The following is a 25,120-nucleotide window of genomic DNA, read 5'->3' on the forward strand; positions in this document are numbered from 1 at the left end:
TTTTTATATTTATGTTATAATTAATAATATATGTCTTGTGTAATATATTATATATTTCGGTACGGTATCGGTTTTTTATTTTAAAATACCAAATATCATACCTAATACCAATATTTTTTAAAACTTAAACCAAATACCATACCGAATACCAAAATTTTCGGTTTCGATATGGTAATTTAGTATTTACCAAATTATGCACAGCACCCTAGCGGTGGCGGAGACGAGCGAGTAAATGGATGGGGTTTGCAAGTACAATCTGGCAGCATAATGTAGAGTGAGAAGAAGGATTCGGTAGAAAGACAACAATATCCTTATATTTAATGTGTTGGCAATGTGATTAGAGGGTTAAATTTGAGAAGTCAAAAGTGGGAAGAGTGCTAACCTATCCTATATATATATATATATATATATATATATATATATATATCATTGAAAGGTTTTGTTAAAGAAATTATAACTCACACCAACACAAATAACGAAAAAACTATAGGGAAAAATAGTGATCAGTTGCTGCACTTTCAATGCAGGTTCAGATAAAATGCAGTTGCGGAGAGAAGAATTGCGGGAAGTGGCAGTTTTGGAGCTTCAACTGAGTTGTTTGTCATGATTCCAATGAGCACAAGAAAAACAGGGATGCCATAATTTAGGCACCAGTTGTTAATAAAACTATTTACATGATCACATGCTAATTGCTAATGTGATAATTTTACAAGGGCAAGAACCTGCAACTACAGGAAACAATCACCCAGCTACAGACTGGCCTATGCTAAGAATCTAAACTAGAGTAATTTAATGTTAGCATACATTTTCTGAAGTAGGCATTATACAACAGGCTAATATTAATCTGGTGTTTTAACGTAGTGGTGACCATCAACAAAATATATACGCCCCGCCCATTTGGCTGTTAGTTAAGTGACAGCAGTTCTTCACAGCTAATTACCATTTACGAGAAGTCTGTCTATCATTCCTGATCCATTGCTTGCCCATGCATGAAATGCCGTTCATCTGCAACAGTATTAACAAATGTTCTGATCAACAGGGAAGGAAGATGTGAAACAACAGAAAGTCAAAAGCAGTGCCTTTTCATAGAAACCATGCATGCAACAGACAGTGACGTTAGGCTCAACAATTATGACACCAGATGCTACGAGTAGCAAGATTTTGAGGATTTGGAAAACCATAAAGTTCCAGTTCATTATTGTCATTTATAATTTTACCTTTGTGCAAACTCATGGGGAGATATTTAGGTTGTGTAAGTCCGAGAAAGACAACAGGAACATGCTTTAATGCTTCCCCGAGTAAAGCTACTGACAACAACATGCAACAGAGGAAGACCAATCATCTATGCATTTTAACTTTCTATGTGGTACAGACACATCCAGTTGCTCTGCCTCATAATGTTTTCTGCTTTGGCTTCTCCATCAATCCGTCCCGATCATTAACCCTGTTACAACCTGAAAAACTTCTTACTTGTTTCACCTTTAAAATGTACATAATGTGCTGATCCTTCCACCAGAGGGAAGGGTTGGCTGACCAAAGAAATGGCCAGTAATAGATAAAAATCCCACTAAGAGATGGTGGTATTTTGGATATACACATCACAGCCAGTATGTGAATTTGATTGAAGCGAAATGAATGCATTGAACTGCACATGATATTGGAGGCGGAGGAGACAGCAGCTTGGTTTTATGTGCACTTCCTGGCGGTAATTTTCCAACTGGAAGGAGGGACGAGCGGGAGAAAGAGAGAAAGTAAAAGAAATGATTAGAATATATTTTGAAGAATAATAGTTCCTCCGTTACAAGAGAACGGTAGAATTACTATTTGGGAAATCAACAACTTTTTTAACAACTATTTTCAAGTATCTTCTAAATATTATTCAATACAAAATATTGCGATTAACATTACTTCTATATAATTTCTGAATATGTCAATTTATTTTTAAAAAATCAAGGAAATGAAGCCCAAATTCACATTGAAAATTAGATTAACTGACAATTAGTGTTCCGCACCTACCCGGACAAGGCCGTTCCGGAATAACCTGTCCGGATGATCACAGATGTCCGGGTAGGTACCTACCCCGAACCAACAGACGCCAAGATATTCGGGATCCTACATTAATCACGCCCTGCAATTACAATTCAGCTAGTGTAATGGATGGGATTCACCTTTACTGCTTGAAACGTCTACAACGTGTAGGAGGGATTCTAGGAAACGGTTACCATTAGGCTACCCTAAAAATATTCCCACTCCCCAACATTGTAACACATTGTGATTCACTCAATATTATATACTGAAACTCTGGCAAAATTGTTGTGTTCATTTTAGTCATCAATCAATCATCAACTGACGCAGATTCATCAGTAATAATCACTTTCACTCTCTCTTTATTGTTATTTTAGCGCAATTATCTACTGTATAGTCTTTTATACTCTATTCATCGAAGGATTAGGTAAAATTGGTTTAATTCGATTGTTTGTGGCCAAAAGTACAAATTCAATTGCTTAGCCTATTAAAAAAATTTAGGTTAAACACTACCATTATTTTTGGGGTGTTTGTTTTCTTAAACAGAAAGCCCATAGAAGGATGGATATTTATGGTCGTGTTTTCAAAATATGCAGAAACGGAAAACATAAAGGGAACTAAGGGATAGGTCAGGAAGTGTTCACTGGTATTCTATTCTAACGTTCCCCAGAAATACCCTAAATCTTCACAATTACAATTTCACCAAAAACACAGTTGAACATTAACCCACTTGAAAAGAATGCTCCAAATCAAGCAATTGAAGCAAGCTCAATAAGGGCCCTATTAATCTGTTCTTTCAAGCTACCAGTTGCGCTGCTAGTCCTACACTCTCCTTGCCTCAACCAGTGTTATCAAAGGCGAAAAGCGCAAAAAAGCTCTAAGGTTTGTTGGGGCTTTAAGCGCAAATAAAGCGTGGGCTTTAATGAAAAAAGGCACAAATGGAGAAAAACGACAAATATGTATGTGTAGTCCAAGACTAATATCTATAAGCATGAATATCAAATATATGGACAAAGAAATTGAAGAAAATTAATGATAAAGTGAAATATCAATTGTTTAGTGTCGCCTAATGCTGCTCGGTGGGCCGGGCCTGAACCGGACCGGACCGGGCCCGCGGTCCTAACGGGCCTGGTGGGCCTGGTGGGCCGGTCCTGGGTGGGCCGGTCTTGGTGGGCCTCTGAGCCCGTCACGGGCTGGTCTCCATGGTTGAGCCCACGAGCCCGGGACCGTTTGGCCCGGGACCGGCAGGCGGGCCTGGGCCGGTCCTGGCGGGCCTGGCGGGCCCAACGGCTATTTTAAAAAAAAAAAAAAAAAAAAAAAAAAAATCAAACGGCCATATTTAAAATCTAGCCGTTTGGGCTGAAAATATGACCGTTTTTTAAGTTAAAAAAATGGCCATTTGGCCCCCAAACTTTATTTTAACCCCAAACTTTATATAATTACACTTTTCCCCATTTCTCAACTATAAATACCCCCTCATTCTTTCATTTTTATTCACCAATTCATCAATATCTCTCAATATCTCTCAATCTCTCTCAATCTCTCTACTACAATTACTTAATTTATTGTTGAAATTTCGTGAAAAATTGTGAAGTTGTTGAATTGAAGTTTTCAAGTGTTCAACGATTTTCAATTTTCAAGAAGTTGTTCGGCAATCCGGTAAACTCGTTTCAACTCTTACGTTTTTATAATATATTTTTGTGTGGTTTAGTTTGCATAATTATAATTAATATGGCATTTACTTTGAAAAAAATGTTTGGTAAAGGAAAAGATAAAACCGGTGAAAGTAGTGGCCAACCAACTACCCTTCCCCGGCTCCCCGACCTAGAAAAGATAAGCAAGTTGAAAGTAGTCGCCAACCTAGACGTCCTCCTCCTTCCGTAATTCTTGATAGTGATCACCCTTGTTTTCAATTTACCGATAGTGAATTTTATCATAATGTTGCACCAGGTGATAGATTAGATGATGAAATTATGAATGCTCTTTATCCTAATGAAACCATCTTAGAAAATAATGAGGAAAATGAGGATGATGATGAAACTCAAGCACCGGATTTAGATGATACACCTACTAGTCCTCTTAATAACCCAAGTGATGCACCGGTCGACCCACCTGTAGAAACTCCTACTTTTAATAGAGAACCTGCTAAACGCTTAGAAACATCATTAGTTTGGAATTTTTTTACTCAAGTAAGAGAAAAAAATAAGGCTAAGTGTAAAACTTGTGGGAAATTAATGTCGCATAAATATGTAGGAGACCGTAGCGGCACAGGTAGTTTGACTAGGCACATAAAAACACACCCTAGAGATAAGGCTAGATTTTTTCAAATGAAAGCGCATCTAGAGGGGACAAGTGTAGATTCTGCGATTAACCCTAGTACAGGTTCAAATCTAGTTCAACCAGGAATTAACACTGTCACTGGAGGTATTTTATATTACGATCCAAATAGAGATCGTGAAGAATTAGCAAAGATGATTACTGTTATGTGCTTACCTTATACTTTTGCTTCTAATCCTAATTGGGTTCATTATATTAGAAGAGTGTTTAATCCTACTTATAAAGGTTGGCCTCGCGCAACAGTTAAGAGTGATATTTATAAATTCAAACATGAATATGAACAATATTTGCGTTATTTATTTACTCATATACCTAATCGGATTTCTATTACTACTGATATTGGTAGAAGTGGTAATGATTGTGATTACCTAACTGTTACAAGTCATTGGATAGATGAAGAATGGATAATGCAAAAACGCATAATTGCATATAGAATAATTAATTCGCGTCACACAGGTAAATTTATAGCTAACACTGTTGCAGATATTTGTAGATATTTTTGCTTTAGCGATAAAATAATGGCAATTTCAATGGATAATGCTTCTAGTAACACCAGTGCTATAGGCATGCTTACAACAACACTAAATCCTGCATTTACTAATATTTTCCATGTTAGATGTATTTGTCATATTTATCATTTAATTGTCGGTGATGGTATGCGAATATTAAACATAGAAATTGAAAAGGTTAGAATGGCTCTTAATTGGCTTTTTTATTCAAACCGTAGAAGTAGACTTAGAGAGTATTTTAAAAAATGTGATGAATATGGCCTTAGAGAAAGAAAGGTTCCTAAACCTTGCCCGACTAGATGGAATTGTATGTACGAAAGTTTAGTAGTAGCATATGAATATAGAAACCCAATTAATGCAACGTTTAATTCTCGGGTAGGTGGTGAAGATGATGATGAAATGCTTACCACTCAAGATTGGACTAATGTTAAAATTCTTTTAGATTTTTTAGAACATTTTCAAATTGCAACAAATGCATTTTCTGGGCAATATTATCCTACTATTTCAAACTGTTTAGTTTATATTGCAGCACTATCTGATTTGTTTGTTGAATTTAGTGAGGGTGGGGATATTTATGAACTTGCTATAAATGAAATGAAACAAAAGTTTAAAAAATATTTTTTTCCTATCCCTCCTATTTATGGTCTTGCTGCAATGCTAAATCCTACAATGAAATTGGGAGGTCCTCATTTTTGGTATTCAAATATTTATAAGGCTTTAGATCTTTCAAATGAGGAAATTGCGACACTTGCAGATGCAAAAGCTTCAATTAAGATTAACGCTCAAACAGTTTATAATGCTTATCAACTTGCCTTAGAGCATGCTAGGCCAACTATTCCAACCCCTACTTCGTCTAGCTCACAATCCTCTAAAAGAGTTGCGGGCTTAAAAGCTCTTAAATCTTGGACGGAGTTCAGGGGGTCTCAAGGTGAAAATTATGATGAAACTTCACATCTAAATGAGCTTCAAGTTTATTTGTCTCAGGGACTTGAAAAGGAGAATCCAGACGGCTCTTTTGATCTTTTGGAATGGTGGAAGGCAAGGGAAAAACATTTTCCTGTTCTTGCAAGGATGGCTCGGGATATTTTATCAATTCAAGCTTCAACTGTTGCATCAGAGAGCGCTTTCAGTCAAGCAAGACTGCAAATAGGTGATCATAGAGCGTCTATGAGGGATAGCTTGGAAAAATCAGTATTGTTTAGAGATTGGATCCGCTCGGAAAGAAGAAACTTTGGAATTGCAGAAGCACAACCGGCGATAGATGAAGCTTATGAAGAAATGATAGCGGAACTTACGGAGGATTCGGCTTCGCCCGGAAGTGGTGATGAACAAGCTTCTTTTCCACCACCACCAACGCAACCTCCTCCGAACCTTGAAGGATTTATGAGATTTGTTAGAGATAATACATAGAATAATATGTAACTTGTATTTTGGCACATCTTCCTTAGTTTTTTTCCTTCTAATGGTGGTATTAGTACCTTGTTGTGCTCATTCCATTGGGGGAAGGATGACTAAGAAAGATATGTCATTTTTGGTAATAAAATTTATTGCTTCTACCCATGAGCTTCTTTTCGCAATATTTCTTTGTCTATACTTAGAATTATTTATATGCTACAATATATACATAATATACAATATATATACTACAAGAAAATATATTTATAAGATACAATATATACATAAGATACAATATATATACTACAAGAAAATATATAAGAGAATATATATACATAAGATACAATATAATATACTACAAGAAAATATATTATGCTACAATATATACATAATATACAATATATATACTACAAGAAAATATATAAGAGAATATATATACATAAGATACAATATAATATACTACAAGAAAATATATTATGCTACAATATATACATAATATACAATATATATACTACAAGAAAATATATTTATAAGCTACAATATATACATAAGATACAATATATATACTACAAGAAAATATATAAGAGAATATATATACATAAGATACAATATAATATACTACAAGCAAATATATAAGAGAATATATATACATAAGATACAATATAATATACTACAAGCAAATATATTATGCTACAATATATACATAATATACAATATATATACTACAAGAAAATATATTTATAAGCTACAATATATACATAATATACAATATATATACTACAAGAAAATATATAAGAGAATATATATACATAAGATACAATATATATACTACAAGAAAATATATTATGCTACAATATATACATAATATACAATATATATACTACAAGAAAATATATAAGAGAATATATATACATAAGATACAATATAATATACTACAAGAAAATATATTATGCTACAATATATACATAATATACAATATATATACTACAAGAAAATATATTTATAAGCTACAATATATACATAAGATACAATATATATACTAAAAGAAAATATATAAGAGAATATATATACATAAGATACAATATAATATCAAGAAGTGATATTTATGCATGACAATTTAGTGTTTTACTATTGTTTTGTTATTTTCTTTTTCGTCAAGCACTTTAATAATTAGATATACATATATACTACATATTAATATAGCCATGATACTACAAGAAATTGTCTTTAAAAAAAAAAAAAAAAACCCGCTAGGCCCGCGAAGCCCACGAGCCCGGCCCGTTAAGCACAGGACCATGTGGGCTTAGGCCCGTCACGGGCCGGTTCCACCCATTAGGCCCACGAAGACCGGGACCGCCAGGCCCGGGACCGCCAGAGCCCGGGACCACGAAGCCCGGGACCGCGAGGCCCGGCCCGTTAGGCCCACTAAGGCCCGGGCCCGGGACAAAATACAGCCCTAGTGTCGCCTCTCCAGGATTACGCTCATTGGCAAGGAAACGTATGCCTTAGAGCCTTGATGACAACACTAAAACGCCCGCTAAGGGAGGCGAAGCGCTCAACATGTTTTGAGCCTCGCTTCAGGGCTAAAGAACGCTTTAAGCGCGCCTTTGACAACACTGGCCTCAACACAGTATTCATTAGCAAAAGTAGCAGTTCCACAGCTCATCAATGGGCACTGCATTGAAACCTCTATCAGTTTGAATCTGGGGCATTCTTGGTGATCCTAGATTCTCTTCTATGATCATCATCATCCTTCTTTTCATTTGATGCCCCACCGAGTATCTAACTGAACAGTCATGGACCTTCCATCAAAATAAACTAGTATCAACTATGATAGCTTATTTTTCTACTAAGACTTTGAGTTACCTGTTACCGCAAAATCCATGATGTTCAGATCCTAATTTAGTTTCATATAATTTATATTTATGCAGATGACCACAGCATCCACTTTGATTTTAGCAGGTGTTTATTTTGCTTTTATTTCCAGGGTGGTTTCACTTAAGCTTATCGATTTCAAAGGAGGATATCATCTTATAGTTTAGAATGTAACTTCACCTTTTTCACATTTTTATTTATCCTTTTAAATCACGTAATTTCAAAAGTACAACGTTACTAAAGGCTTGCTTGAGGCCCATTTAAGCCTTGAAACTACATGCAATGCATGTTGGACACTTCACCTCGCTTTGGCAGAACTTCAATACAGCACCAAGACCTAAGGCGTGCATGTGCACCTAATTTCCCATGGGCTAGTTTGGCAGAACTTCAATACAGCACCAAGACCTAAGGCATGCACCTAATATTCGATGGGCTTGTCTTGAGCTGACATCACACACTAAAGATTTCAGCAGATCTTGGCACTTTTCTTATCTTGTTGCCTTTGACATCAGTGCATGGTTTGTTGTGTCATATGGTATTCATCGCGTCAGATGTGTTTTTCTTGAACAGTAAAAAATCGAGCTATATTCCTCAATGAAATGATATTTTGTCATACAAATAACTTTTGGTTTTCCAGTAGCGAGAACAATCATTTAAATGCAGTGTTTTGTTCTTGAGAAGTTTCTTCATTTATCTATTTAGGTGGATACGGAAAATAAGGTAAAAGATTTGTCAATCGCATTTCCCAATGACATGCATGTCAAGGAAAGACAATTTCTACTTAATTTATGATTCTGTAAGATATATGACAAAAGCAACTTAATATCAAGCAGCAAAATAAGCATCAAAGGAACAAAACGGAGGTTGTATCCTACTGTAACTATTATCTACACCAAGATCATAACCAGAAGCCATTCCTATGCCTGCGATGGACTTGTTCCACATCATTCAAATGGGGAAATATACGGCATCTTACAGGCAATAAGGAAGACGGTGAAGGATTGTGGGGTCAAGGCAATAATTTTACCTTCTCAAAAAACAAAGGCAATACATTTTAGTTGTAACAAAAAATAAGAACAGTGTAAGCACCACAACCAACATATAGTCCTTGTTCAACACAAGCCATACAATACACATACTTGGATTCACCAACAAAAGTTTCTCATGATTAAGGTTTTGGTGCAGGAGAAGAGAACTTCATTAACATTCACTGATAATTATCAGTTTAATTATCAGTGAAGAAATCTCAAGATACATTAACTGATAATTTCTGGAGAGTACTTATCATTTTACTTGATTAAGAATGGGTTATTTTAGGATATCACTTAGATGTCTCGTATTTCTTGAAAAAGTAATTAGATAGATGAGATTTGGTATGAATTCAATGATCTCGATGAGATTGATATTAGCTTTGTAGATGATCCTTCTAGAAGAGGGGGAGTCTAACAACCTTCCTAGTTATTTTGCTCTCTATTTCTATTTAATAGGATCTTGAGGAAAATGATGAAAATGGCAAACTGTTTCGAGGAATTTCTGGCACAAGTATTCAATTAGTTCGGACTTGTTTAGTATTGAATTGGAAATTTGCAGGTAAAAGAGTAATTTAACAAACATTGGATAAAATATCAGAAGGTTCACAAGTAGCTGAATACTTGATTGATAGAAGTATGAAGTGCAGAGTTAATTTTCCTGAAACTCAAGATCCTTATTTCAGACAATAAAAGAATCTCATCAAAGATCAAAACTAGGACTTGAAGTAACCATGACTGGCATGGTAGCGGTTTCGGATGATCACAAATCCACAATCAGAGCCATTTTTCATGTTCTCAACGAAAAGAAATGAAAATGGAACTGCAGTATAATAGCATTGTTTTATACTATTAACAGTTTTTTTTGTCTAGCTAGAGGGTTTTGTGTGGTCCTTACAGGCTTGAAGCATGACTAGGGCAACTCGCTGGAAGCCAATATAAGATGCGAGAATAGTGTTGTTGGTTGTTTATGATTAGTTAGTCAAATTGTACATAGTAATATAAAGCAAACAAAAAAAGAACCAAAACAATTTGATATGAACTTAGACTTCGAGAATAGACGTACTGTAAAGTTATCCAACTTAAATGCAATTACAATGAGGCCCAAAATGAAAAACAAATAGAAAATATTCTGGCACAGTTCATACCACTATCTCCATCGGATATCTCTCCAAGCCTTGAAATAGCATCCAGAAGTGCTTGTTCATGCTCCTGTATAAGCAGTTAGGCTTCTAGTGAGACTAATGTGTGAGCAGGACAATCACCATAAAGATAGGTGCCACTAACCTTCAATACCTTCTTTGCCTTCTGAACCTCCTGAGGGTCTGGATGAGTAGCACCAAAGACCCTCTCCACCTAACCACATTCACCAGTCAATGAACAACTGCAGAAAGGTAGTATTTTTGTATCAAGCAGATATCAAACTGCGGTTACCTCTTTAATCAATGTATCAGTGTGAAGCAACTGAATATCATCATATCTCTTCTTTGCTATGCCATTCTGTGATGATGGAAAATCTTTTCTGGATTGAGCTTTAGGCAAACCCCTACCTCTACCTGCAGCTGGAGCACTATCACGTCCAACAGGTCTATTCATGTAATGCCCTAATCCACTGCAATTTCCACCACGAGAAATTCCAGGATCTTCACCCTCCCACTGGATATCCTCTGGAGAGATCTGTCAAAGAAGACAGATAAATCAAAACCTTGAATAAGCTCTTCAAAATAAACAAAGAATGAGTCAAATCTGGTTACATATGCGAGAATTAGGAGCATTAAGTAAATGATGATAAATGAGGAGCAAAGTACATTGACTATAAGACCATTCCTAGTCTGAGAGCAATTTGGGACACAAGCCAGTGTCGTTAAAAACCATGCGCTTCAGAGAAGCAATGTGAAGCGAGGGGTTGTCGCTTCAGAAATGTGCGCTTCAAATAATGACGTGTGCAGTGATCCAAACAAGAAACGGTGAGTTTTTTTAATCTCAACTCTGAAGATTTGGACTAATTGGGCATCATTGTATACTGGATGCTGAAATTAGTTATTTCAATTGCAATTTAATTATTATAGTACTAAATTCATATACATTTGGTATTTTTTACATTTTCCGTAAGTGTGAGATTCACTTCAAAGAAGCATGCGCTTTACTTGTCGCGTTCCGCCTCAAGACTTATTAACCTTGTCTATTCTTTGTGCTTTTTGCTTTTAAAGACACGGCTAACAACTTTTTTCAATAGGAAACAGATATACCAACGAGACATGCAAGTGTTAGTAAAGCAGATCTATTTAACGCTTAAAGCGATAAAATGAAGCAATCCAAAGCAAGGTTTATACCTCATGGGTGAAGCGATGTACTTCTAAGAATGAGGCATAAAGTGATCTGGAAATAAACAATGGATTCTTTTAATATGATTTTAGAAGATCAAAAAGAAAAGAGAGGAAAAAGAGACCTTTTGCTACTTGGGTACTAGGACTCTTTACATATGCTATTACTAAGATTGTCAATGGTCTGAATCAGTCGATTATTGCTATACTAATACTTCGATCAATCTACTTCTTATAGCCAAACTTTGTAAGTTTTTGAACCCTCTCAATTGTATTGGTTTCTATTTGGTACGGTCCAATCAATTTATCTTTTGAACTTTTAAAAGGGTATATAACAATATGATACTCCCTCGGTTTCAATTTATGTGAACCTATTTAACTGGGCACGGAGTTTAAGAAAGAAATGAAAACTTTATGAAACTTATGGTCTTAAACATGATCTTTCTTTTGGCAAGGAAACAAAGAAAAAAGACGGTTTCACTTAGTGAAATGGAAATCTCTCATTATTGGCAAAGACAAAGGTGGGCTAGGCATCTGAAATTTGAAGAATCAAAGCAAGGCCCTTAAGATAAAGTGGTTATGGAGATTCTCTCAAGAACCTCAAACCTTATGGTGTAATGTCATTAAAGCTAAGTATGGAGAAGGAAACAACTGGATATCAAAGGAAGTCAACACAACATATGGGGTCAGCTTATGGAGATCTATCAGAACACTTTGACCTACAGTGAAGAGCCAATCCTACATCAAAGTGAAAAATGGCACTAAAACTTCCTTCTGGAAGGATAATTGGTTGGGATCCGGAAGTTTGATGGAACTCTTCCCTGATATGTATGGCTTAGCTCAACACTAACAAAAGACAATAGCTGAAATGTGGACTCCTCAAGGTTGGGATCTGATACTTAGAAGAATGCTGAATGATTGGGAACTGACTAGATTGACTGAGTTGTACAAGCAACTAGAAGTCTTCAAAGGCCTTCAGAATGGAAGGGATTCACTATGGTGGAAGGGCCACAACAGAGGCATCTATAAGGTGAATGTTGCAAACAAGATTCTTAATCACACTAACCTACAGATTACTAATTGGCCATGAAAGCATATTTGGAAAGTCAAGATACCTTACAAGGCATATTGTTTCACTTAGTTACTAGCAAAGGAGGCAGTTCTTACCCAGGATAATCTCATAAAGAGAGGGATCCCACTGTGCTCTAGGTGCTTTCTATGTGGGGAAACAGCTGAGACAGTTAGCCATCTATTTTTACACTGCAGGATTACAATTCAACTATGGAAGATATTCATCAATCTCAGCAGTATCTCATGGACAATGCCCTCTAAGATTACTGAAGTGCTTACTAGTTGGGATGGAGCTGGAACTGGAGCTGGAAGCAGAGATAGATGGAGGACTGTCCCAGCATGTATATGGTGGACAATCTGGAATGAGAGGAATTCTAGATGTTTTGAGGACAGTAGCAATTCAGTGCAGAAGATCAAAATGAATTGTGTTCTTTCTTTTTTTTTGGTGTAAACAGAAGTGGCCAGAAGATACTGCATCAATCCTAGAAGTTTTAGAATACTGCTAGGACTGTAGTTCAGTAGTCTTTCCTTTTGTTCTCTTGTAAATATGGTTTCAGTACAACCTATGTACTGTTATATATTAATACACACAAATGTTACCTTCTCAAAAAAAAAAAAAAACATGCCATAGTATTTGTATGGAACGAATTGAAAGGAAAATAGGTTCACATAAATTGAAACGGAGGGAGTATTAGGATGTCTCATTTGTTATAAAACCACTAGCAAGATTAAACATAAGACAAAAAATACCATTATCACTATAAATTCAAGAACCAATTAACATTAGAAACACAGTATTACAATGAGTACACTGAAGTACACCTACTATGGAAATATTTCTTTTTAGGTGCAATATGCTTTATTTACTATTATAATGTTACATCATTTGAAAGCTTTGACTGTTGTCAATATTGCTCCATGGATTAAAACAGATCAAAACTTTTTGGCGGGTCGCTTTCTTTTGAAAAGAGAGGTTTCGCCCTTTCCGGCTCTTCTCCTCCATACTTCAGTTGCCCGCGCGTCTGCCTGCGGGGCGGTGAAAATTAGGTAGATCAACAACAAAGGAAAAGAGTTAACTGTGCGATAGATCTTGACACTAGTTATTTTAATTCGTTTCATTTAATTTTAGTAGATTGCATTTCATTTTATTGCAACTGGAAGAATATACCTTATTAACTAGAAATCTAGCACTTGTAACAGTATCTAGCAAAACAAGTAGAATAAAAAAAGGTGATTTGAGGCTATAAGTTGACATCTGAAATGAACCTCTATTATCTTATTGCATATTCTAAGTTGTAAACTTCCTACTCTCCATATCTCTCCACGTGCAAAGGGATATCCTATAAAAGAAAGACGGTGGAGGGGAAACACTCCAACTGATGGATCTACATGGCACTTTAAGTATCCTGATATGCATATAAAGTTCAGTAAGTTCAATTCAAAAAAAATTCAATTTTAATATAAACAGAAAATTTGTCGATTATTTTTTGGTAAGTGTTAATATTATTAAACAAAAGTAGCTGTGAGGATGTGCCAGAAGTTAAAACATCAACCTAACAAGGGCATCAGTTCCATCATGGAACCAATGCAAAAACTCAGTTCCCTCCTAGTTTAATCTGTAAGAAGAATGAGGAAACTAAAAAAAGCTATCTACATCTTGCACATTCTGCACCAGAAAACTAAGAGAGATAAACTGTTATATTTGAGCTAGTATGTATTCTCCCTCTTTCCTTCGAAACATCTGAGGGTTCTTTCTTTTCAGATCACCCACCATATGATTGATGGTGTAGTTTCCCAAATCTTTCTCTTCCCCTCTCTCACTTCTTTACCTGTCCGGCAATAAAGAAGTTTAATTTTCCAACACATTCTCCAGTTGATTCCAGAATTACCGGAAAACAAGTTCCAAATCCGTGCCACTGCGCAGCGTAAGAACAGGTGGTTAGCATCTTCGGTTGCCATCTCACACATGTAACATTAGTTGCATAGAAACATTTCTTTGTTGAGTTAGATCAGCCTCATATGCTAATGTCCAGCAGAAGCAAGATGCCTCGTATCGGGCTCTAGACCTCCAGATCTTTTCCCAAAGCCAATGGTGTCTATCATCTGACGATGCATTTAGCATTTTGTAGCATGTATCATCATATTGAAAATGCCGTATTTTTGTAGTGTCCGAAAACGGCAGTCTATGGTGTATGATGTTCCGTGAAAGTTCCCAAGTTGCTGCACGAGATGCAAGATACCCTGCAATTCCCAACCGTTGGTGCTCCTTCTAAATCTAATGTCCCATCTTGTGGTTGTGATCAATTGGTGAGTTTCAAAATTCTTTTGCACTTCTAGATTCTACGTTCTTTTTGTCGGTGGTCTGTTATGCTTATCCTTTCTATTTCTATTCATCTGCTTCTTTTGATTCACATCTGTCTTACTTTTTTCCTTCTTTTGGTATCCAAGAAATCTGTTGTTTTCACCTTTGCAAAGTGTCCTACATTAGTCGAGGGAATGGGTGGTTGTTGTCTCTCTATACGGTCTTACCCAATCCTCACCTCATTAGCTATCTCTAAAGGTTAAGCATTGGTCCATTCTTGGTTTACCTAATGTTGGGGCCCACGTTATCTTGTCCACAAACCAAATGTCCAGTCGTGGGGTTCGGAGGTGTCACGTCTCCCAGGTCCATTTTTTTAACAAGCTTCAAAACTCGGGGATAATAAGTTCATCCCTCTACCCTTCTCAACTTTTTTTTTTTTTAATTGTTAAAAGATAATTGTATTAAAAAGTAAGCAACCAGAAGGTACTTCAAAGATATTTAAAGGGCAACATCACTGCTGAATGTCAATGAACTCAAGAAGTCTATCATGGCCTCTATATCATTTGCAACAGTCATGTTATACCCAAAAAACCAGTAAGAAGATGCATATGTACTTAATAATCCTTCCATTTCAATTTATATGATACATTTTGACTCGGCGTGGAGTATAAGAAAAAAAAAGACTTTTGAAACTTGTGGTCTTTAAAGCATGAAGGCCAAAAGCTATGTGGGGCCATAACATTTGTGTGGCTATAAATGCTAATCACTAAGAGTAAAATAGGTAAAATGGAAAGTATAAGGTTAACTTGTTTCCAAATATAGAAATGTGTCATTTTTTTGGAATAGACTAATAAGGAGAGTGTGTCATATAAATTGAAACGGAGAGAGTAGTAATAATTGAAGATTCAAACTTGCTCTCAAAATTCATGCATTCCTTTCCTTCCAAAATAGTCCACCATACAACTGAAGGAATTGAATTCCAGGTCTTCATTTTAGCCTTTCCCAACCCTTCAATGTCCGAGCAGTAGCACTACAGCAACTCTGTTGTCCTAGGCACTCTATCCCTCTCTACTTAGATATCACACTTCGCCCACCAGCCAGGATCCGACCTCATATACGTGCACCTACCACAAATCTCGCGCTTGCATTGTACTACCTTTGTTTTTTAACAAAATCCCTAGAGGCCTTTTGATTCACTTCTTCGTCATCTAACAATTTCCACTTTCTTCTTCTAATATGTAAGTCCTCATGCTACTTCTGATTCTAAGCTTTCTCTTTTTCTTCTCTCTTTACCCTCTTAGTTTAGTTACTAAAGAAATAAAAACTGAATGGCACAAATTAACTCTCCTTACTGATTGGTTAATTGCAAACTGAAAACTAAATTTGTGATTGAAATTATTTTTCTGCCTCGTCGAAGTTACGTTTTAATGATGTTTAATTCAAGTTGATGGATTAATATTGTCAACATTGTATACACTAGATGTTGAAACTAGTAATTATAATCGCATTTGATGTTATAAAAATAAAATTCGTAATTTATGCATTTTCCTTATCAAAATCTTATTTTACATTTCATCTCAAAGGACTTCATAGCTTTTTCTGTGCTTCTCTTATAAAAGCACTTAGGACATAAGCAATTAACCAAAATGCTTACATCATGAGAATATAGCATCTTGTTACCTCTGCAAGATTGACCCATTCCCACATCTCATTTGCAGTACCCCTATCATAAACAAGAGCATGTCTACCTGCAAATTTGCATCAAGATTCAGCAACTAACCACAAGAAATAAATACATAAATACATAGATAAATAAATAAATGAACATCAGCCAAAGAATCATGTGCACCTCAGCTGCATTGTAATCAGTTATGACCGCTTCATAATAATTATTGTTATCAGGCCATCTAGTTCTTACTTTCCTGCCAATCAATGGATCAGATGATGCAGCTTCAGAAACCCGGTTACCAAATTGGCCTCTTCCAGATGGACCAGAGGAAGGATTATGCATTTTCACTGAAGATGCACCAGGCATTACCTGGCCCTATGATGAAATAGCAGTAAGATACTTAATACCAGAGAATGATATAAAAAATAGATGGTAAGCTTGCATATCTTTTTGTTCTGACTTACAGATTTATGCTTTTTGCCCTTAGGCCCCATCATACGCCCTCTTTTAGCAGCGGATGAAGATGTCTGGTTTGCAGCAATCGCAGCAGGTTGATGAAAAGTAGGAGATGGTCCGGCAAAGGAGTGAGATGGTAAAGATGAGGCTATCTTCTGTTTCTTCCTTGAAGCTGATACAGAAGGACTGGGCATTGGATCATGAACAGCTGGACCAGTACCAAGCATACCGGGTTCATGTCCCCTAGATTTCCTCCACTCCCTAAAATCAATAGTCAACATAACTCTAGAATGCAGAACAAAACCAAGAGTTAGCAAGGACAAGAGTTAGCTACAAAGCTAACCTTATTCTTCGTATAGCATCGTCAGCATTTACTCTAGCAAGAAGTTCTCGATGTTCCTCATTGGACAATCTTAACTCTTTTCTTAACTCAGTTATGAGACTTTCCTTCTCCTGAAGAAAATACATTCATTGAGGAACCATTTATAAACCTGATAAAACAAATTCGAATATTAGATTCACAAGTATATTATAAAAGATGGTACCCAAGTAATGGCATCAGCTTGAGCTTTAAAGGCTCTTAGAACTGAACTGTATGCTTCTTGCTCAAGTTGGTGAATTTGGGCCTCCATGTCAGTTTCACCATACATCCTCGTGCGAGGTATAGAGCCTCTGACAGCAGATCTTCCATTTCCAGCAATGCGGCCACCACCCCTTGGAATCCTACTTTGATGTGACGGAGGTAGATCATCATCCGTTCCTGCAACAAGTTTACAGGTTCTGCCTATTAGAGTGTACTAACCATAGTTCTAGTACCATGTATTATATGATACAAGTTGTGACACTTTTTCACATAAGCACCAACAAAAGAAATTCTCAAGAACCGGCTTATGCTAGGAAAACAATGATCACTTTCTATCACAAAAGACCTTTGAATTAAAACTTAAACTGCAGCAGGTGTACCCCTAAAAAGGATTCCAGACTAAGATTTCATTCTTCCATGGTATTAGAATCTCAAGATTCATTGACCTAAAGACTTGTAATTCCTTTTTTTTTATTATTCGGGTCAGTTTGTGTGCGCCTCGACTAATCCACCTGATACCTGCTCCCATCCACCAGCACAAGATTCTGTTAGGCAAATAGGAAGAAACCACTTAGTGTTTCTGTTGGGTTTTGAGCCAAAGGCTTTTAATTCTACATCAAGATTCATTTTTATCATGTAATTCAGCTAAAAGAATACGGAGGCAGAATTACAAGAGTCTTAAAGAATGAATCTTGAAGGCAGCATACGCATCTAAACTAAAATTCAAGAGACAACTACTTTCACATTCCGCTGCTCAATGAACAGATGAACTGTTTTCACTTATAAGTAATTCCTTACCTCATTAAAAACACATCAATTCTCACAAGAAAATCAGTTTAAATTCCACCCAAGAAAATAGGTTCTAAAGTGGGCATAAGCAAGAGACAATATTAAAACCACAAGAAGTTCATATTAGAACCAATGCACATGATAATTCCACTAACCCTAACACCAAACCACACTTCAAAACCCTAATTGAGACTTCAAAATGCAAAGAACAAAAAGATCAAACATTTGTTAAAGAAGAAACTCACCGCTGCTATCATAGGGCTCGTAGTCCATAGCCAGATTATAAAATGTAACATAAAAAGGAGAGTGAAGCCGCAAATATATGTATATATTAAAACCAAATCGAACTCAAAACAGATAAAACACGAAAAAGATCAAAAGAGCCGAGAAAGGAAGTATCAGTTCCGGGGGGAACGCGGACGTGAATTGTGCTTTTAGAATCCGATTTAGTTGAAAGATTTGAATTCCGCCTCTTTTTGTACTTCTGTTTTTCGAGCTTTTTGACTCTCTCTGTGTGTGTTTTAGCTCGATGTGCTGGGAGATGGAATCACGTGCGGAAAGAGCTAAGGGTTCGTTTGGTTCAGTTGTGAGAATATCTCATCGATTATAGTTATCTCACCTTATTACCATTTTAGTATAAAATTTATATTAGTATTATCTAATATTTATTGCATCCTATTTTACACAGATTAAGTAAAGCACAGCATATAGGACTCTATAAGTTAATTAGAGTAATGAAGTCGCCACCTAATATTTACCCACTAGGATACCTTAAATAATGTTATTTTGATTCTATATATGGTCTTCGAAACTAGTAAAATTTTAGGTAAGGGTTCAAGTTATCTCACGGGAAAGGGATTAGGCATCCCTCAAGATCCACTAAAGTATGGTTCCCGATTGGACTTAATTAACAAAATGAGGGATGAAGTAAAGAATGATGGTTTAACATTTACAAAGAATTTAGGAAAAGAATTGTGTCAAAAGGATGATTAATCATGTGGTGAGTAAATAATAAGAATATAAATATTTATGAGTAGTAAAATATATATGCGGTAAAATTGGTTAGTGACAGTTGGACGAATGAAGAGGTGACACGTGGAGCTGAAGACAGATGGGATGTGAATCAGCGAATAATCGATACCAATTGCAAACATGTGACCGGTGCTGAATGAATCCCGAAGACAGAGTAGCCGATGACAAAGATTCAAAATATTGACATCGAATAGCATTCGATGAGCAGATATTACAAAGAATATATGCATTTACAATCAACTGTTATGCAGCCATCAATGACGGATTTTTCTTATTAAAGAGGAGCTTGATTTGGGGACCTTGTCTCCCTAAATAAAGCTATAAATGGAGAAATTAGCATTATTTGTAGATACGAAATATTTTGTACACAAAAGTCAGCTCTCATTTTTCAATATTATTCTTTGTCTTTATTCTAAAATATCATACTCACTCCTGTTACCAGAGAGGCTAAGTTCATAGCCACGTTTGTATTTCCTTTAAATTTATTTCATAATATTGTTTCTGTTCTTATTCATTTCATATTTTTGGGTCAAATCGATTCACTTGTCTATAAACCACGTTACAAATTTAACTGTACCGTTTTACGGGTAAACAGTTTGGCGCCCACCATGGGGCATAGACAATTGTGTAATTGCTTTGATCCATTTATCTGTTACTAACAAATTTTTATTCCTTTCTTAGTAAAAGAAAATTCAGATATGGCAGCTAACGATGTCAACAATGTCTACAGTGTTGGAGCACACAATAAATGTAAAGATGTGTTTCATCGTAATGATTCAACCAGCGAAACCCACAATAAAGGAGATGAAACAACTCCAGTTCACGAAGGTCAAAATCTTCAACATGTGAGGAGTCCAACTCCTGATGATGTGGATGATGAACACGTTCAAACGGTCAAAATCCTGAGAGAGCAACAAAGGGCAATTATGATTCACCTCTCAAGACAAGATCAGGTGATGACGGAGTTGAAACAGGCGCTATCGGTTGCTTCCAATAATGCCAGTGGAAGAGCCCCGATTCCTCCCAACGTTCCAGCAAATCAAGCAGTTCAAAGAACCGGGAACAACGCTCCAAGGGAGGAGTTCGGTTTTGACGAGGCAGGAGGCACCAGAAGTGGATCTGGAAACGACAACAACATTAATGACCCATTCAAATTTGATCTCATGAGATTCATAAGAGAAATGAATGAACGAATGGACCAGAATGCAAAGGAATTTCATGCTCGGATGGATCAGATCTCGGGAGCGTCGCCGGTGTTAAAAGGACCGGATTCCAAGAAGTATATGCAGTTGCCGTTTAAACCAAGTGCAGCTCCAAAGTTGATCCCAAAGAGTTTTAAGATGCCGGATATACTAAAATATTATGGGACTTCAGATCCATAGGAACACATCACGACTTATACTACGGGAGTAAAGGGAAACGACCTAGCCCAGCATGAGATCGAATCTGTTTTGTTAACAGTTTGGCAAAACCCTGACGAAGGGTGCCTTAACTGGTATTATCTCTTACCTAATCATTCCATTGATTCTTTTGAAATGCTTGCATATTTATTTATCAAAGCTCATGCTGGATCAAGAAAGGTCCAGGCAAGAAAGGCGGATATATTCGAATTATGCCAAGGAGAATCTGAACTGTTGCGAGAGTTCGTGATCCGGTTTCAAAAGGAAAGAATGTTGTTACCAACAGTACCGGATGAGTGGGTAGCAAAGGCATTTAAAAAAGGTCTCAACCTGTTGAGTTCTGATGCCTCCCAGAAACTGAAGGAAAGTTTGCTAGAATTTCAGGCAACCACATGGGCAGATGTTTAAAATCGCTACGAGTCAAAGATAAGGATAGAATATGATCAATTGGGTTATTCGATGTCTTCCAACGTATGGAATCGTGATTGTAGTCAAGATAAGTTTAAAAATAATTTTGATGCAGATCCGAGGTCCTCTAAAAGTCATTTTGAGCCTTACGAGAGGGCCGATGGGTCATGAGCAAGTGTCTAGTAGAGTCTTACGGATCGGTATGATGATGTCCATAACTATCTTCGAGAGGCTACATGGTATTTAGGATAATTTCCCTTCTTTCTTTCCTTATCGTGCAGAATTGATTCAGCTTAAAACATAACTCTTTGAATTCCATCCATGTGTTCATGTGCGCATGTGAGCGCTCGGCATTAGCTGTGCATCGCCGGCTTGTGATTCCATGGATGAGGAGCGAGATGTGATTTTTGTGTGCTGATGATGGACCAATCTGGAGGACTTGAGACCAAGTTATGACTGTAGCTTGAGCACGGGGATTTCGGTTGTGTGAGCACTTGCTTTTGGACTTACATGTCTGGTAGCGTCCCTAGGAGTGGAATTTATGACGATGAGTGGCTGGATGGCTATATGATGAGTATGATAAGACTTCGGATGTGTCCAGATGGTTTGATTATGACGAGAATAGTTTGCTTGAGATGTAAAAAGGACTATTGGGTGCTAGATTGCTATCTTGATGTGACGTATACTCTCGAGTTATGAATGTGTTGAACGATTTTTCATGTTGTTTAATTGTGGAACGGGGTAGATTTTCATGTCTTGTTGTGAGTTCAGACTCAGGAAGATTAAGTGATGGCATATTAATCGTGGCTGCGAAAGGGTATAGCAAGATGCCAATTTGAGGCTAAGCAGGTAGGTTATCTCCTGTGGAGTAATGTATGGAAGTGTGATCCTTATAATGTTGTGTTGAGAGTTTCTTTTCTACCAGCGGGGTATATGTGTTGAGATTTGAATTTTAATTTGGTTGAGAAAATCGACATGATCGTCACGAGGATGTATGCGAGCTTAATAAATGATTTGAGGTACTATATGGTTTGTTTTATGTAAGCTTATGAAGGATTAAATTGAATCCCCCTGCTATATTATGGTAGTAATAGAGTATGGGTATTATGAGTTATCGAGTGTTTTGATCTATGGCTTCGAGCCAAGTGGGGGAGTCTACTATCAATGATTTGATTGCATGGTTATATGTTGTGTCGGTTTCGGTTTGAGGTATACTGTGAATCAGTTATGACTTGCAGAGGCTTGTTTTGAGGATGACTTTAGCAAGGAAATTTCTGGATACGAGTTATGTCACACTTTATGGGTATATGGAAATCATGGAATGGTTTGAGTTGTTATTCGTGACAGATGTAGTGTGCATGGAGTAGGAATTTGCTCGGTTGCGTTAAGATGGGGTGACTTCTTTGGGTGTTGTCGTGCTAATGGGGCACAAGTCGTTCGGCCCGTTTGGGCGATGCAATTGAGATTTGAGTAGAGTGGATGACTCTCGATAAGGTTCTAATGGATTCAAGATTTATATGTAGCAATTGAGAATTTTTCAGAATTGTATATGGCTAGAATGTGAGATTTACATTGGATGGTGTTGAGACTCGCGGTATTTCTATATCACTATGGGTTCTACATTTCAGTATCAGGAAGGTAAAGGAAATAGTTTCAGGTTCACATAAGGACTCTTCGGAGCGGGTGTCTCGATTGTGGTACTTTTGGGGTGCTTGAAAAGGAATACAACGGCTTATGGGCCTTAGGGCGGTGTGGTTTTATTCTAGGATCTCATAGGGTGAGTTTTGGTTGAGGACCATGGTATTATGGCGAGGAGGAGTGGAAACTTGAGGATAATTCGGAAGGAACTCAGAGAAATAGTACATCTTGGTCGTAGGTTGGGTCAGCAAGGTAATAGATATAATCGGGTCTTTGGGTACTTATGATGTGGTGAGTCTCTACAGGTGCTCGGCGGCACAACTCTTGGGTTTTGGCGACCTGTGTGGCTTGGTTGAGTTAGAGAGATTCGGTTCTGATAGCTGGGTTATGTGCAAATGGATTTCAAAGTGTTCTCAATGGTTTCTACCACGATTCGAGGTGTATATTTCCTACTGGCGTAAGGAGCATGTTGCGTGTGTATTAGTCGTGTTTAGTTGTTCTTGGTGGTTTTGAGACCAGAGTTGATCTATTGTTGTTCAATATGGTAGACTTTGATATTATTTTGGGAATGTATTGGTTGTCTCCCTATCATGCTATTCTTGATTGTCATGCTATGACGCTGGCTATGCCAGGATTACCACGGTTAGAGTGGAGATGTACTTTAGATTTTGTTCCTAGCAGGGTTATTTCATTTCTAAAGGCTCATCGAATGGTTGAGAAGGGGTGTAATACGTATCTAGCATATGTGAGAGATGTCAGTGTTGATACTCCTACCATCGGTTCAGTTCCAGCAGTGAGGGATTATCCACATGTATTCCTGACGGATCTTTCGGGCATGCCGCCCGACAGGGATATCGACTTTGGTATTGATTTGTTATCGGGCACTCAGCCGATCTCTATTCCTCCGTATCGTATGGCCCCACCAGAGTTGAAGGATTTAAATGAGTAGTTGCAGGAGTTGCTCGATAAGGGCTTCATTCGACCCAGTGTGTCGCCTTGGAGTGCTCCAGTCTTGTTTTTAAAGAAGAAGAATGGTTCCATGTGCATGTGTATTGATTATCGCTAGTTGAACAAGGTTACACTGAAGAACAGGTATCCAATACCACGTATTGATGACCTATTCGATCAACTACAGGGTGCCAGAGTGTTCTCCAAGATTGACTTACGTTCGGGCTATCATCTGTTGAAGATTCGGGAGCCAGATATCCTGAAGACTGCCTTCAGGACTTGGTATGGTCATTACGAGTTCCTTGTGATGTCATTTGGGCATCAGCCCAACAATATTCATGCACTTGATGAACAGTGTATTCCGGTCCTATCTTGACTCATTTGTTAATGTGTTTATTAATGACATTTTGGTGTACTCTCGGAGCTGGGAGGATCATGAGCAGCACCTGAGGACTGTGCTTTAGACCTTGAGAGAAAAGAAGTTTTATGCAAAATTTTTGAAGTGTGAATTCTGGATAGATTCAGTGGCTTTTTTGGGACATATAGTATCGAGTGAGAGGATCAAGGTAGATACGAAGAAGATTGAAGCAGTGCAGAGTTGGCCCAGACTGTCTTCATCTAGGGAGATTCAGAGTTTTCTTAGTTTGGCGGGGTATTACCTTCGATTTATAGAGGGCTTCTCATCTATTGCAGCACCTAGGACCAGATTGATCCAGAAGGGTGCTCCGTTCAGGTGGACCGAGGAGTGTGAGGATAGCTTTCAAAAGCTCAATATTACTTTTACTACAGCCCCCGTGTTGGTATTGCCTAAAGATTCGGGGTCTTATACTGTGTATTGTGATGCATCGCACATTGGTCTCGGTGTGGTGTTGATGCAGGACGGTAGGGTGATTGCCTACGCGTCTAGACAACTGAAGGTACATGAGAAGAACTATCATGTCCCTGACCTTGAGTTAGCAGCTATTGTTCATGCCTTGAAGATTTGGCGGCACTATTTGTACGGTGTCCTTTATAAGATCTACACTGATCACCAGAGTCTGCAGCATCTGTTCAAATAGAAGGATCTTAACTTGCATCAGCGGAGGTGGTTAGAGTTGCTTAAGGACTATGATATCACCATCCTATATCTCTCGGGAAGGCCAATGTGGTGGCCTATGCCTTGAGTCGTAGGGCGGAAAGTTTGGGTAGTTTATCATATCTACCAGCAGCAGGAGAGGTCATTAGCATTGGATGTTCAGCATTGGCCAATAAGTTTGTTAGATTAGATGTTTCTGATCCGGGTCGTGTTTTGGCTTGTGTGGCTTCTCCGACTTCTCTTCACGATCGTATCA

The 25,120-nt window shown here is 37.4% G+C and overlaps 1 protein-coding gene across 10 annotated transcripts; it reads right to left on the reverse strand.

The window, feature by feature from the left end:
- Positions 1 to 612: 612 nt before the first annotated feature.
- LOC107767252 (protein EMSY-LIKE 3) lies at positions 613 to 18,944 on the reverse strand. Of its 10 annotated transcripts, none has more exons than XR_012699238.1 (12): positions 18,609 to 18,944; positions 17,537 to 17,751; positions 17,335 to 17,444; positions 17,000 to 17,252; positions 16,716 to 16,910; positions 16,547 to 16,614; positions 11,503 to 11,548; positions 10,604 to 10,846; positions 10,466 to 10,525; positions 10,318 to 10,381; positions 1,218 to 1,454; positions 613 to 1,005 (listed from the first exon to the last, which is right to left on the reverse strand). XR_012699238.1 is itself a non-coding variant. In XM_075230787.1 (11 exons), exons 1-11 carry the CDS (start codon positions 18,634 to 18,636, stop codon positions 962 to 964), a joined length of 1,326 nt encoding a protein of 441 aa, XP_075086888.1. In that variant the 5' UTR covers positions 18,637 to 18,943; the 3' UTR covers positions 613 to 961. The 10 variants fall into 10 exon arrangements, 3 of the variants coding, with proteins under 3 accessions (XP_075086888.1, XP_075086887.1, XP_016441661.1); XR_012699236.1 differs by having other exon boundaries at positions 1,218 to 1,717; XR_012699240.1 differs by having other exon boundaries at positions 1,218 to 1,444; positions 18,609 to 18,943.
- Between the last annotated feature and the right edge of the window lie 6,176 nt (positions 18,945 to 25,120).

This window comes from Nicotiana tabacum, chromosome 15 (assembly GCF_000715075.1).
Source record: "Nicotiana tabacum cultivar K326 chromosome 15, ASM71507v2, whole genome shotgun sequence".
NCBI lineage: Eukaryota > Viridiplantae > Streptophyta > Magnoliopsida > Solanales > Solanaceae > Nicotiana > Nicotiana tabacum.

Coding starts and splice junctions, on each gene's coding strand:
- LOC107767252 (XM_075230786.1), bottom strand. CDS start 18,636: ATGGACTACGAGCCCTATGATAGCAGCG. Junction 16,911..16,999: donor AGGGCAAAAAGCATAAATCT/GTAAGTCAGAAC, acceptor ATTTCATCATAG/GGCCAGGTAATGCCTGGTGC. Junction 10,382..10,456: donor AGGCAAAGAAGGTATTGAAG/GTTAGTGGCACC, acceptor CTGCTTATACAG/GAGCATGAACAAGCACTTCT.